This window comes from Zalophus californianus, chromosome 6 (genome assembly GCF_009762305.2).
Source record: "Zalophus californianus isolate mZalCal1 chromosome 6, mZalCal1.pri.v2, whole genome shotgun sequence".
NCBI lineage: Eukaryota > Metazoa > Chordata > Mammalia > Carnivora > Otariidae > Zalophus > Zalophus californianus.
This window is the reverse complement of record NC_045600.1, coordinates 89,953,048-89,967,228: the sequence shown is the minus strand read 5'-3', so window position 1 is coordinate 89,967,228 and position 14,181 is coordinate 89,953,048. Positions and strand designations below refer to the sequence as shown.

Sequence of the window (14,181 nt, the reverse complement as noted above, 5' to 3'; positions counted from 1 at the left end):
GTGTGGGTGCCCCTGAGAACACCACGATGGCCAAGTCTTGGTCAGCACTCAGACCACATGCTCTTCTCTATAGGATTTCAGTATCTGCTTGTGGAAAATCAGATTGAGAAGAAACACAGGAACTCATGCAGAATATAGAGTAAACATAAAGGGAGCCTAACTCAATGCAAAACATGGAGAGAACAGGGAAAACAAAATTTTAAACTAAATGAAATGTGGAATATTAGCATGCTATCATTCCTTGGTAAAACAGTACGTAGTTTTAGATTTTACAGGGGAAGTTTCTATTATCTTGCTCTAATCTCTTGAGGTTTGTAAGTTCCTTGGGTAAGCCTGTGTTGAGAGAAGAAGCACTCACTTTTTGAATTGACTATTTTATATGCAGCTTTTGTTCTTTAGAGATCGGTTTGACTGGCATTACATCTGAAGCTTGTGATGATGAACAGTTTTATACTGTGTTCTGTGAATACTAAACTCTTCTTTATATTCCAGATATTGATGAATGCAGCACCATTCCTGGAATCTGTGATGGGGGCGAATGTACAAACACAGTCAGCAGTTATTTTTGCAAATGTGCTCCCGGTTTTTACCCCTCTCCTGATGGTACCAGATGCGTAGGTAGGTTTAATTCTAAACAGCATGCCTGATTCCTGTCAGTCAGTTCCATAACAAACATCTTTCAAAACACATTTGTTCAGGGGGACTAATAATTTCTCACTTGATGTAAAATGTACCTTTACATCTTATTAAACAGTTGAGCACTCTCTTCAAGAAAAGAGGCACCCTGTGGTCTTGTATGAGGATTTTTACCTCCCGGAAAGAGGGATGATCCAGGAGCCCATACAGATATCCTCAGTCTATAAATTAACTTTGCAGTTATGCAAGTGTCAAACCTTCCGTCATTTCCTGGGACCTGTGTTAATTTAGGTCTGAAATTTTGCAATAATCTCTTAATTGGCCTCCCTGCTTCCTGGCTTCTCTACAGTCCATCTTGTCAGATTTATCTTTCTAAAATAATGCTTTGATTAAAAGCTCAAAAACCTCTGGTAGTTTTCCATTAGGATTTGGGAATTAGTGGCTTTTTAGTCTGTGTCGCATGGATCCTTCAGGTGCAGCAAATGTCTCCAAGCTGCTGGGGTGGGAGAGGGGAACCGTGAGAAGGGGGAGGCTGAGGGGGAAAGGACCCTTGCCTCCCACTCCCTGCTCCTCACATGCACACACTCCAGGCAACTCTGCTTTTACCTGGTGGTGTGTTAGCTTCTGTGTAAAAGATCAATTAAATAAGGGATTTTCTTGTTTTAAACGAATAGGTTTGATAACTGCTGGATTTAGTGATTGCTAAGACTTCCTTCGAAGTCCGGTTCTCTAGAGTAAAGAAAGTTCAAGTTCCAGAGCGTGCAGCCTCGTAGCTAAGGACCTTCACTCTCTGACCTCTTTCAGCTTTGCTCACTTACCAGCACAGTCTCTGCTTCTCACCCTCAACCAGGTCATTTGTTTTAATTCCTTCCTGCCTTGAATCATACCTGTGGTACCACTCAGGATACTCTCCTTCCCAGCTCAAGCCCCCTTCATGCTTCTACTCAGGTTCTCTGTCTTTGAAGAGGTCCCAGATCAGCCTACCTGAAAGCAGTTTCTCCCTTACCTGAGGATATGCTTCTTGTAAATGGTCTCCTAGGGAAATTTTATGTCTGGATGTTTTTATGTCCCTAATTAAGTTGTAAGCTCCCCTTAAAGGCTAAATAACTGCTATCCTCCTATATCCCTGATGGTTCTTGGCATGATTCCTTGCATGTCATAGACACTCAGTAAATATTTGTTGAATATCAAAATGAGTACTTCCTTATTATTCAGGCAAAGCTCGGGAAGCCTATGGCACATGGCCTCAGAGAAAAATGAACACTGTCTTTTGATGTTTGTTTCTGGCCCATATTTTCAAAGACACTCAGCTTCACATCCTTACCACAAGCCATGAGTTTCAGACCCAAACTGAGTTGTACTTGAAATTCTGAATTCCTTTGTACTTAGTCACATATAATAAAAGCTGAGGGCGGTCTCTTAAGTTGACATTTGAATAAGTACAACCAGTGAGGGAAGCATATCTGGACTTTTCCTTAGAAACAATAGTGATGCCCGGATTACTGGATTTTCCAAGATCTCTCCATACATACTGGCACCACAGGGAAAGAATGGCCAGTGCAATTCATGGAGCTCTTTTTTCTCCCCAAACTGTCCCAATTCGCACTTGACATCCCATAATGATGCTTAGCAGAGAGATAGATCAGAAGTTCTTTCCTGGCCAAATAATAGGTAGATTTTTTTTTTTTTAACCTTCAAAGGGAACCCTGGATTATGACTAAAACACCTTTACCTATCAGATGGTTTACATTTTTATCAGTCTTTTACCAAATATATCCATGCTATTTAAAAAGAAACGGGGGGCGCTAGGATTCAGGGGTGACCTTCTAGGTGTGAGGTGTTTTATGGAAATTATCTGACTTCATTTTCACAACCACACTGTAGACGGGAAGCAGCTGAGGTTTACAGAGCTCAGATAAGTAATTTGGTTCAATTGTTTAAGCAGTTAAAGAGTGAAGGAGCTGGGATCCCAACTTGGGCCTGAGCCCACAGTCCCAAACCCTCCCATTGCTCCCTTCCAAATGACCACCAGACACAGTAAACCCTTTCTTACCATACACCTAAGCCAGTGCAGTTTCTTCTTCTCTGGAACTTTATTGTACCCACAGCTAGGAACTTGTTATATAAAATGCTCCAAGCAACACTTCTGCCTTCCCTAAGGCTGATATCTCCTGCCATGGCAAACCACAGAGACCCCCCGAATTATCCCTAGTGAAAAGAAAATACATATAGTCTCCAACTTATAAATGAATCTAGGATTTGTTGGTAAGTTGGCTGTTTGGAATTAGCCCATCTAACCAATAGAAAACCCAACCTGTAGCTAGGGGTGTGTTGTATCTCCTTATACCTCTCTCCTAAGCACGAGATTCCACCTGTTACCTTTGGTCACCACATTCTGAGGCCCTCAGACCTCCTTGTGTTTGCAGGATCCCTTTTGTTTTATAAGCTCTTGAAGTATTACTTTATTTTTTTTTTTTGTTCTGTGACATCTTCCTTTGGCACTTGAATATACCTCGTGTAGGGTAGTCTTTTCATGTTAGTGTGTTCTGTCTCATCAATTCCCAGGAATCCTGACAAACATCCTGTTCCTAGTTTGGGCCTCGCAGCTCCTAACTCCTGGTTGGACACAACAATGTTAGTGATTGGTTAGGAGACACCTATTGACAGACCAGGATGATCTGCAAACACCTGTTTAATCCATAATATCTATTTTTTGATATAATGTGGTCTCTGGGTTCTGAAAGGAAAGGGGGCCAAGTGATTCAGAAGGGGGAAAAGGAGGAAAGCTTCCTAATCCTTTTCTGCCAGATGTCTTGGCCGCAGCAGATTCAAAATAGAAGAAGGTGTCTACGCTTTATCTTACCTCCACTTATCTCCTCCAAATCCTAACATTCTTCCCCCTCAGCTTCCGCCTTAGCTGCTTTGCAAACTGGTCCAGCACCACAATGGCTTCCTTCCCGCTTCCTTGGGCACTGCTGCTTGATGATGTGAGAAACTTCAGGTTGCTGTGCCCAGGAGGCCATTCCTCTCAGGGTTTCCCAGTTTTCACACATTTTCCCTTCCTTTACTTATTATAGCCCATAGGTTTGCTTCAAAATTATAAGTTGTGTCAGTGTGTGTATTTTTAACCAAAGCTCTCCTGCAAAAAGAGAAATCAGCAAAATGCTTACTGGAGCTGCAGATGCCGTTTGTATATCAGAGCCTGCCCACAGCCCAAACATGGCTGGTAAGGTTTTTAGCCCCAACATTCACCATTTTAATCAAGAGTTTTCTAACCTACTGATTTAACATGTAAGTGAGCCAGCTGGGCAGTAAAATAGTATCATGGTTAATGTGCAAAATAGTAGACATTAGCCCATTAAGAGTTTGCAACTGGCAGCTCTAGCTCCCAGTTTTGCTCCAAAAGATAGCCCACACTGAAAATTGTATGTACAAATATTGGTCAAGCGTTTATACTGAGTTTTGACTGCCAAATTCATTTGAAACTGGGATATAAGTCAGTTTTGAACATTTCTTCCCATTCTTAACAGCCTTTGGTTTCCATGCCTCAAACGTTTACTCACCACTGAGGATATAAATTATTCATGGCTCTAAAGCCATGAAAAGTAGAAAGTAGGAAGTCCTGCTGCTCCTTCTTCTTCATAGGGAAGGTGCCACCAGGGGCTTCACAGAGTCTATCTTGTCTACACTCCTCTCTCCAGCCATTAACCCTGGACCAGGCTGAAAGGAAACTTGTTCAGCCTCTCTGCTGAGACTAGTACTCTACCTGGAGGTGTAGGAACGGGGCCACAAAAGAGCTCTAGAAAGCACATTTATACCTGCTAGTGGTTTTAAGTATTTTTCAGAAATAATCTCGTCTTCTTTAAAGCTGATCCATAGTTTTATTTTATGGCTTGTCTGGGATTTTGTAGCCTTCTTCACAGGATATTAATAATTTATATGTTTCTAAGTTAGCCTTTTTAAAATTCCATTTTATTAATTTATTGCAACCTTCAAGATCTGAGGGCTTCGTGTTCTTAAGAACGATGTAGATGAAAACAATCATAGGTATGACCTTCTCTGATCAAACTCGAAGTTTAGTGTTTAGACAGGCAACATAGGGATGAAGTTTTAAGTGTAAAAAAAATTCTTTATTTTATAAAATAATTTACCACTTACTTTGTTTCTTGGAGTCCATAGTCTCTCATGGTTCAGTGATAGGTATTAAGGAGGGCACATACTGCATGGAGCACTGGGTGTTATACGAAAGCAATGAATCGTGGATCACTACATCAAAAACTAATGATGTATGGTGATTATTAACATAACATAATAAAATTAAATTAAATTAAAAAATTAAAAACTCATATGAAAAATATTTTACTTAAAAGAATTTACCACTTCTATTTCTTCAAATAAGCATATTTAAAATATGATTTACTTTTTACTTTATTGCGTATGGGCTATGCAGTGATATGCTTTCCTTAAAGAGGTACATCATCAACATGTCAGGGGGATCAAGGTGTTCTGTACTTAGCTACCTGCATTCCTTATTTCACAGTGCTTTCTCAAAGGCCCATGAAGCAGTTAGGTTTCTACTATGTCACAGGCTCTTTTTTGACAGCCTAGACTTGTACTTCAGTGTGTCATTGTTGTCATGACTGTCAGACATGATGTAACCCAATAAAAGTGGTATATAGAAAGATGTCTACCCCTGTTGCTTTGAGAAGATACCTTTCTGCCAAAAAAAAAAAAAGCCTTCAAGAACCATTGTATTCTATAGGACTAAGAACTTGGAATCACGTACATTTTGAACTTGTAAATAATTAGTGCCTTATAAAATCTTGCTAGGGCCCCAGGACAAAAGGAAATCTTGATTCACAAGCATTGGATCTGACTGCAAAGTGGCTCACTCCTTTAAAAAAAAAAAAAAACAACTCACAAGTCTGACTCACATTTGTAGTCTGAAAAGTAAGAAAGATCTTTTAGAAATGTAGACTATAGGGTAGACTTAATGTTGTTTTAAAATAGATTTATATCAATATTTGCCTAAAGCGGCTCGAATTAAGTGTTTTGAAACCAAGGACAACACAGTCCCCCTTCAGTATAGAGACATGTCTCTCTAACTAATTAACTGTCACTGCCAGTGATTTTCTTAGTCTCTTTTTTCCTATGGCACATGTGGTTGTAATCATTCGTCCCCACCTTGGGGATGGAATGTGGGACTTCGGCCAAGTGCACCAGCTCGCAGGGGCAAAAGGTGTGAGACGAAGGGAGGTCTGACCGAACATTGTTCCTGAGCAGCGCACGCTGCTTCCTTTCCGTGGGCGAGCGTGTCAGTGTGTCCCGCCGGAGCCCACGTGTGAAGCGCAGAGGTGCTGGGGCAGGAGAGTGTTGTTACGAGTCCAGCTCAGTGATGTGTGTGGGGGTGTGTTTCTTTGTTCTCAGATGTTCGCCCCGGATACTGTTACACAGCTCTGGCAAATGGGCGCTGTTCTAACCAACTGCCACAATCCATAACAAAAATGCAGTGCTGCTGTGATGTTGGCCGATGCTGGTCCCCGGGGGTCACGGTTGCCCCCGAGATGTGTCCCATCAGAGCAACCGGTAAGAGCCCTTCCAGATGTCTGCAGAGTGTCCCAGTCCCACCCCTCACAAGCCCAGTGGCAATGTGCGTGAGGCACATCTAGTAGAAATTCAGGTAAGTGAAAAAGATTCCAGAAAATAAAAGACACGACTCCCAGGGAAATTTCTGCAGACAGTGACTTGGGAAACTACAGAGGTCCATACAGATAGTACTGTTTTCAGGTACTGCTTTCTTACTGAGCTTGCTTATCACCACTGAATAGCAACCTTCTCAGGAGGGCTTGTCCTCTCTTATTCTCATGTATTTCTTTTGGCTCTCAGGAGTCCTCAAAAGCTCCACTGAATCAAATTCACTTCTCTCCGAGCCTTTCAGTGAGTTATGCTGCATACATATTTTCTCCTTCCCTAATGCTTGACACCGTTCCTCTTCCTTGGTGCCAATTCTTACTGACTTTTTTTCTTTGTACTACTTCTCGCATCTGTCAGATTCCTTCCATTGTCACATAAAGCTCCTTTTTTCTCGTCTGGACTATTGCAGTGGCCTCCTAACTCGTCTCTATGAAATCCACATCTACCATATACATTTCCCAAAGCATAATTCATCTGAAGTTCGGTTAAAAAAAATTATGGCCAGGGGAAAAGGTAGGGAAAGATGTCTGGAAAAATTTTCCCAGGATGAATTCAGGCGGTATCTAGTGGTCCAAGTCACTCCATTTCTTGAAAATAAAATTTTACTACTTGGCAGAGCATCTAGTATCCTCAAGTCTGACCCCAGTTCATCTTTTAATTCTTCTTCTTATGGTGGCTTTATTTTTCTAGCTCAATTATGCAATCAAACTTTCCTTGAAACCAGTCTGAGGATCTCTGACCTCAACTGTTCTTTTTTCCTAAAACTTCTCCTCAGTTCGGGTTCTTCCTCCCTACTTCCTAACCCCTGCCACCTTGCTTATTAAATGCCCTCTTGTTCAGTGAGGATCCTTACATGATTCTTGATACGACCTAATTCCTGGATGTCCCAAGATAACCACAGCTGGAAATGCTGCCTTCTGTCTCGGGGCTCCAGGTATTTACTGTTGCTTTGGGACAAATCCCATCTACTCTGCTTTGTGCCAATGTGTGTTCATGTATTTCTTTATTACTAGTTGATAAATCTCATTAGGAGGTCTCGTTCATTCTTATAGTCCCATATTCCTTATGCTTTCTTAGCACTTCCACAGTAGTTAGCAAAATCTGGCTCATAGGAGGCATTCAGGTGGAGTGAACAATTTATTAAGTGACAACTTTCCCACCAGTTCTAAGTGAAAACTGGGGTTATAGCTGCTTCTTAATCTGATTCCTGAACAGTATGTTTGACTCCGAGAACTGTAGCAGAGTGAATCAAGGTGAGGAAGGATAAACACAGAGTTAATGGTTACTGCAGAGTGTTATTCGCAGAATGTGAATTTCCCATTATCCTGGGTTCTGCACCTGCTCACAGATATTACTATAAAATTTCTATTTATTGCTGAGAATTATATGTGTGGATTAAAGAAGCAATGAAAATCTTTCAATACATTTTAACATATAATAAGTCATATATTTTGTCTGATTTGCTTACTGTCTATGGCCTAAAAATAAAGCCCACCATCCTTAGTGCACTAGGGGGACCATTTAGTAGGTCACTGTTTAGAAGTGCATGGCTTACGTACCAGGAGAATGACTTTTTAAATACATAGTTAATTTAGGAATCAGCAGCATTGATGCGGATTCCTTCCTGTGCTGAGGTCTTGAATAGAGGACAGAGGGATGGCAGATTGAGGTGCCTGAAGACCTGCTTTGGAATGCAGGTGCAGAAGACCCTGTTTCCTTGTGTGGCTCTGCAGGGAGCTGCTCTCTCATGTGTACCACTGAAATACCCATAATCTAAGATAAGCCCAGGGCAAAGCAGACTGACAGAGAGGAACTAATTTGCAGGTGGGTGTTTGTTTACTCAGATGTTCTGGTAGCAGTGCTATAGAACTCTGGGCTCTCAACTTATGGAGAGTGATTATATATGGAGAGTATATATATATATATATATATATATATATATATACACACACACACACACACACACACACATGTATATCCTTCATATATCCTACAATATAGGATATATGTACATCCTTCACATACATATGTATATAAAATAATCCTTCATATATATATGGATTATTTTAGACTAGTCAGCTTTTTACCATGTTAAAAAAAATCAGTATCATCTCTGAGTTAAATGGAGTTAGGAAAGATGGACATCAGTTGAACAAAACTAGCCCCAGTTTGCTGATTTGGAATGTAAACGGACTCATGGGAAAGTTATGAAGCTGGAGAGAGTAGAACAGGGTATAGGACCCACTCTGATACACTTTCCTACGGAGGTTAAGATGAATTTAATGGCATGCTTAAAGTCATATATCAATCTAATTAGCAGAAATCCTGATAAGCTATTCAACTTCTTTTATACAAATCCTAAAAGACTAAAGAAAAAGAAAGGCTGAATTGGTGCTTGGAAGCAAAATGAGTCCCTTAATATAATTGCTATCCAGTTAAATCCAACACATAGTTAATGAGTTCCTCTTATGTGCAATTTGCAAGGCTAGGCTCAGAGTGGGAATTAGTCATGAGTTAGATATGATCATTGACTTCAAAGACTATGCACAATCTTGGTGGTAGAAATTTGGTGGAAAGCAAGTAGCCAGGAAATGATAGGGCATATCCAGGTGATAATTCTATAAGAAGGATCACTGTGGTTTCATAAGAGGGATTGTAGCATCCGGGTTCGGGGAAGCATAAACAATAATATAAATCCTTTCCAGATGCAGTCAAATGCTACAGAATCTGTGTGGGTTAAAATTACAGATAAATAATAATTAAAATGCAGTCATAGAATTCTCTGAATACATAATGTTAACCTGAGTTGGAAATGCCAAATGTGATTGAAGAAGATTTAGTAATGGACCAACAAGTAACAGCAAGGTACATGGTAGCTAGGTATGTTTAGCCACATGTGAATTGGCAGATTTTCCCCCATGAGGTTGAATATGAATGTATTTCCATAAGATATATTACAATGCCTTAGAATAAGTCAGATTTAGTGCACAAGGAAAAGAGTAATATTAGCCTCATTTCTATTAATGGATAAAGCTAGTATATAAATTATCTGTGGGAGAATCCCTGTGTGACAGCAATAATAAAATTATCAGGATTCTGACAAAAAGGGGAAAAAGAAATTTTAAAAAATCACAAGATTAGTTTACATTATAGAGGGAACTATAACAAGATGTGGCTAATGTTACTAGTAGTTAAGTAAATACATCCCTGGAAACCTGGATACTGTATCTTAAAACATCTTTTTGGAAGCTCAGGAAAAAACGTGTCACAAATCTAAAGATGATTTATTCTGATAAAGACCTGGCATGAAAAATGGGAATCAGCCTATATGTGCAGTCAGAGGGAAATTCCTGATTAGCTCAGGTGTATGAGTTCAGGGAATCATGATGCAGCATTAATAACAGACCCACTACCCCCTGGTATTCCTTCTGCCCCCCTGCGTGTTGCTTCTCCAACACTTTGTTGTCTTTTTACAAATAGGTATTCCTCAGGACTCTGTCTCTGCACACCCTTCTTTTCACTTTCCACATCTTCCCCAGGGGAGCTCATTCATCCCCATGGCTTTAAATACCACCCGCCTGCTGATCATTCCAAAACTTATACCCAGCCCCCTACTTCTCTGCTAGGCTTCGAACTCTTAAATAGCTGTTCCATGACAAATCTGCTTGGATATCTGCCACCTCAAAATACATATGTTCAACATGGAACTTGGCTTCTACCCACCAAACCCATTGAAGGTAGTTCAATTGCAGTTTCTCACATTTGGTAAATGTCACCAACATCTACCCAGTTGCTAAACCAGAAGACTGTGTCGTTCTTGATTTCCTGTTCCCTCTGCTCTGACATTTACTCCTTCATGAAGCACTACCCGCTTATCTCTGAAACATGCTTCAAATTCGTCCACTCCTGCCCAGTTCCATCGCTGCCTCCCTTGTCTCGCCAAAGCTTTCTTGCCCTTGGTGTTCTCTAACAGCCTTGCCCCGCTCCCGCGCATTCTCCCTGTGTCAGCAAGACTGATCTTCTGAAAATGTTCGTTGATTACATCCCACGTTAATCTGCCGAAGACTTCCAGTGGCTTAAAATAAAATCCGGGCTTTTTAGTGTGCTCTTTAGAGCTCTGTGGGATCCACAAATAGGACGGAGTTGAGAAAGTGGCATTTGATTCCTCCTTGAGGTAAATCGTGACATAGGTAGAGACTTCCTAAATTTGGGGAGAGGCATGTGGTATACACTCTGGGGAGTTTGGTTTTGGTTTGGAATTACGGTTCCAGTATGGTTGCTACTGTAGCTGTTAGGATGGGAATGATGTCAGTGGGCTTTTTCCCTTTTCTCCAGTTGATCTGTGTGGTCTGATGATTGATTTTATTCAAAGTTTCTTTGAAATGTAAGGGTGACTTCCACAGGTGTATGAGTTATGCTACAGCTCAGCTTTTGTGTTCTGTTGTGTCGTGTTTTTCCAGAGGATTTCAACAAGCTGTGCTCTGTCCCTTTGGTGATTCCTGAGAGACCAGGATATCCTCCCCCACCCCTTGGCCCCATTCCTCCTGTTCCTCCTGGCTTTCCTCCTGGACCTCCAGTTCCTGTCCCTCGACCCCCAGCGGAATATCCATACCCGTCTCGGGAACCACCAAGTAAGGATTGAAAAGTCATCAGGGTTTTTTTGTTTTGTTTTGTTTTTTTGTTTACATTAATCAGGTTAACTTTTTTGTTGTTATTTATGCTGCTTTAGTCATTAAATTCGTATATCAATTCCTAGATTAGCTGTTTGGTTTACATAGTGTTGTATATAAGTTTCTCAGTTCGCCTATTGCTTAGAGAAAAATAGGGGGTTTCATATTCTCCAGATTAATGTCCTCTGGTTATTGACAACTGAGGGAGAGTTATGAGAGCAATTTAAATCTGATTCATAGGATGAAGTCATAGAGGTGGTATAAAATTATATGTTGTGTTTTATATAATGCAAAGCAGTTTTGCAAGTAATTACCAAGAACTCATTGCCTTTGTCATTTACCCAAACTGGAGGCTTGAGAGTGGGGCAGAAAAGAGGTAGGGAGAAGCAGGCCACAGCGAGGTTTCAGGACCTGGCTGCAGGTGATCTCTGTAAGCGGGCATGGAAATAGACTTTACTGGCCCCAGATGACCTTTGCCCAAAGAGTGTCTTCCTTCCTTTATGATTTAGGATTTTTCCCATGATTTTAATGGGGTTTAATGTTATTCCTTTAGGGGTGCTGCCAGTCAATGTCACTGATTACTGCCAGTTGTTTCGCTATCTCTGTCAAAATGGACGCTGCATTCCAACTCCTGGGAGCTACAGGTGTGAATGCAACAAAGGATTCCAGCTGGATCTCCGCGGGGAGTGCATCGGTATGTAACGCCTATGGTTAGGTCCGCGTGAGAGGCTATTGCAGTTCTGTCCCATGACTAGATGGGTTTTCTGTTGCAGCTGTGATAAATCACCTCAAACCTAGTGGCTTAAAACAACACAAATCTATAGTTCTATAGGTTAGAAGTCCAACACAGGTCTAACCGGGCTAAAATCAAGGTGTCGGCAGGGCTCTGTTCCTTTTGGAGACTCTCAGAGAGAGAATCCATTTTTTTGACTTTTCCAGCTTCTGGAGGCTGTCTGTATTCCTTGGCTGATGGTCCCCTCCTATATCGTCAGAGCCAGTAGCATAGCATCTTTAAATCTCTCTAATTCTTTGGTTCTCTCTTCCAGGTCCCTCTTTCACTTTTAAGGACCTTTGTGGTTAAATAGGGTCCAACTGAATAACTCAGGAGACGCTCCCCGTCTCAAGGTCTGCTGATAAACAACCTCGATTCCCCTTTGCCACGTAACATATTCAGAGGTTCTGGGGATTAAGACGTGAATATATTTGGAGAGGGACATTATTCTGCCTACTATCTTGACTTTTAACTTTCATCGTAAATACACTCAAGTCATTGCTGGTAACTTCAACATACGTCATCTTATCAAAAGTCTGACCATTAAAATAAAGCATTAAAACTGTCCCCAGATTATGAAATTTTGCACATTTAACTAATTTAAATGGATAACTCACCAATTGTCTCTAGTTAGTCATTAAAAACTGACGAGAGAAATTTTGAGTTGTTGACAGGTTGTTTAAGCTAGCAAAAGGAGGAAATGTAACACAAGAATAATTCATCTGTTAATTGGAAAAGAACACCCGGTTGCCATCTAACTTTTTAAAAATAAATTCCTCACCATAACACATACATAATAAAATAAATAAATAAATAAAAATAAATTCCTTTCTTAGTTCAGTTGTACACTCCAATTCTGTAATTATGAATAAGGCAGAAATAAGGAGTTCTTAGTTTCTCACACTGTGTAGTTTCCCCTTCTAGCACACACTGAGAGAGAGAGTCATTCAGTCCGTAGAGGTCACCCGGAGCTGACTGGAAGAGGGGACATCTAGCTCACGGTGGGCAAGTGTACCCGCAGCAAGAAACGTGTGACTCTGGAGAAGTGCGTTGTCTTCCAAAAGCCTTAGTTTCCTCATCTTTACAAATAGGGGAATATAAACCAGTTTGCTGTTAAATAGACTGAGAGTTCTAAACAACTGTAAAACCAGTGGGAGCCTGTCTGGGGATGAGGGTTGGGTGGTGGACTCTGTGGTAGGTGAGAATAGCTCTTGAAATGACAACGGTTTCATGTCTTGTTCTGATGTTCTCAGTGCAACTTAGCAGGGGATGCTTAGATAAGGTGAGGCCTCCTTTTAATTGAAACAGAGAGCTCTAGGAGATACGCGGTATTCTACCTAGAAGCCATTTCTGAAATGTTAGTCTGTTTGAGTCCCTTAGGCCAGACTCAAGGCAGAGAAAATGTTTATTAGCTTGGAGGGTAGAGTTGCTACATGTTTGGCATTTCTCTATGAAAGATAACATAGGAAAATAATACACTTTAACTGCTCGACCAGTTTTCAAGTGGCTGATGACATGGTACACTGTAGTAGAAAGAAAAAAGATCCTGTTCATTGTGCTATTTATTTCTTAAGAGGAAAGCGTTTTAACATGTAAAGGAGGCCAATAAAATGATCTTAAAGTTAGGAGTTATTGCTGTCTAATTTCTTACTAAAATATGCTGTATTTTGCAGATGTCGATGAATGTGAGAAAAACCCTTGTGCTGGTGGAGAGTGTATTAATAACCAGGGCTCGTACACCTGTCAGTGCCGACCTGGCTATCAGAGCACACTCACCCGGACAGAGTGCCGAGGTACGGTCCTAGCTTGGAAGCTGCTAAGTAAGGGGACATATATGCTAAGGAGGAGGTTTGCCTTGAAGGAATTTAGTAGAGTTTGAATAACCTTTGCCAGGAGAGGCTAACAGGCCCTTGTTGCTTTTTGCACTTAATTCCAGATACTGTCACTCTGAAGGACCGCATCATAAAATCCAGCAGACATGCAAATCGTTTTAAAAGATGCTCCTGTTCCTATGGGAATATCTTATTTTTACTACTTTTGGCCTCATCGCTATTACTCTTAATTTTTAATCTGAGAGCTAGGGAATGGGGGTGACCCTCGTTGACACAGAAACTGAGGAAAGTTTCAGGTGAAATTGTATTGAATTAATTTCTTAATGGAAAGGTCTATAGGGTAAAGAAGGAGCGACAGTGGTCACAGCAACATCACCTGGGAGCTGGTGGGAAATGCAGAATCTCAGGTCCCATCTCAGACTTACTAAATCACAATCAGTATTTGAACAAGATCCCCCCAGTGATCCATAAGCACACTAAAGTTTGAGAAGCACTACTATAAATGTTTGCTCACAAAATTTTCTCTTTGGGCGTATTAATTAATTTATTACATCATCCTATATGCCCTTTGTCAGAT

The 14,181-nt window shown here is 40.8% G+C and overlaps 1 protein-coding gene across 4 annotated transcripts in view; it reads left to right on the top strand.

Annotated features, from left to right (window-relative positions):
- The window catches only part of FBN1 (fibrillin 1), a 224,955-nt gene that overhangs the window by 111,767 nt on the left and 99,007 nt on the right, over positions 1-14,181 (top strand). For all 4 annotated transcript variants that reach the window (XM_027569942.2, XM_027569939.2, XM_027569940.2 and 1 more), the window contains 5 exons: positions 493-618; positions 6,064-6,222; positions 10,791-10,961; positions 11,554-11,694; positions 13,446-13,565. In XM_027569942.2, the coding sequence (XP_027425743.2) occupies positions 493-618; positions 6,064-6,222; positions 10,791-10,961; positions 11,554-11,694; positions 13,446-13,565 (717 nt within the window). The remainder of the gene's footprint in view (positions 1-492; positions 619-6,063; positions 6,223-10,790; positions 10,962-11,553; positions 11,695-13,445; positions 13,566-14,181) is intronic.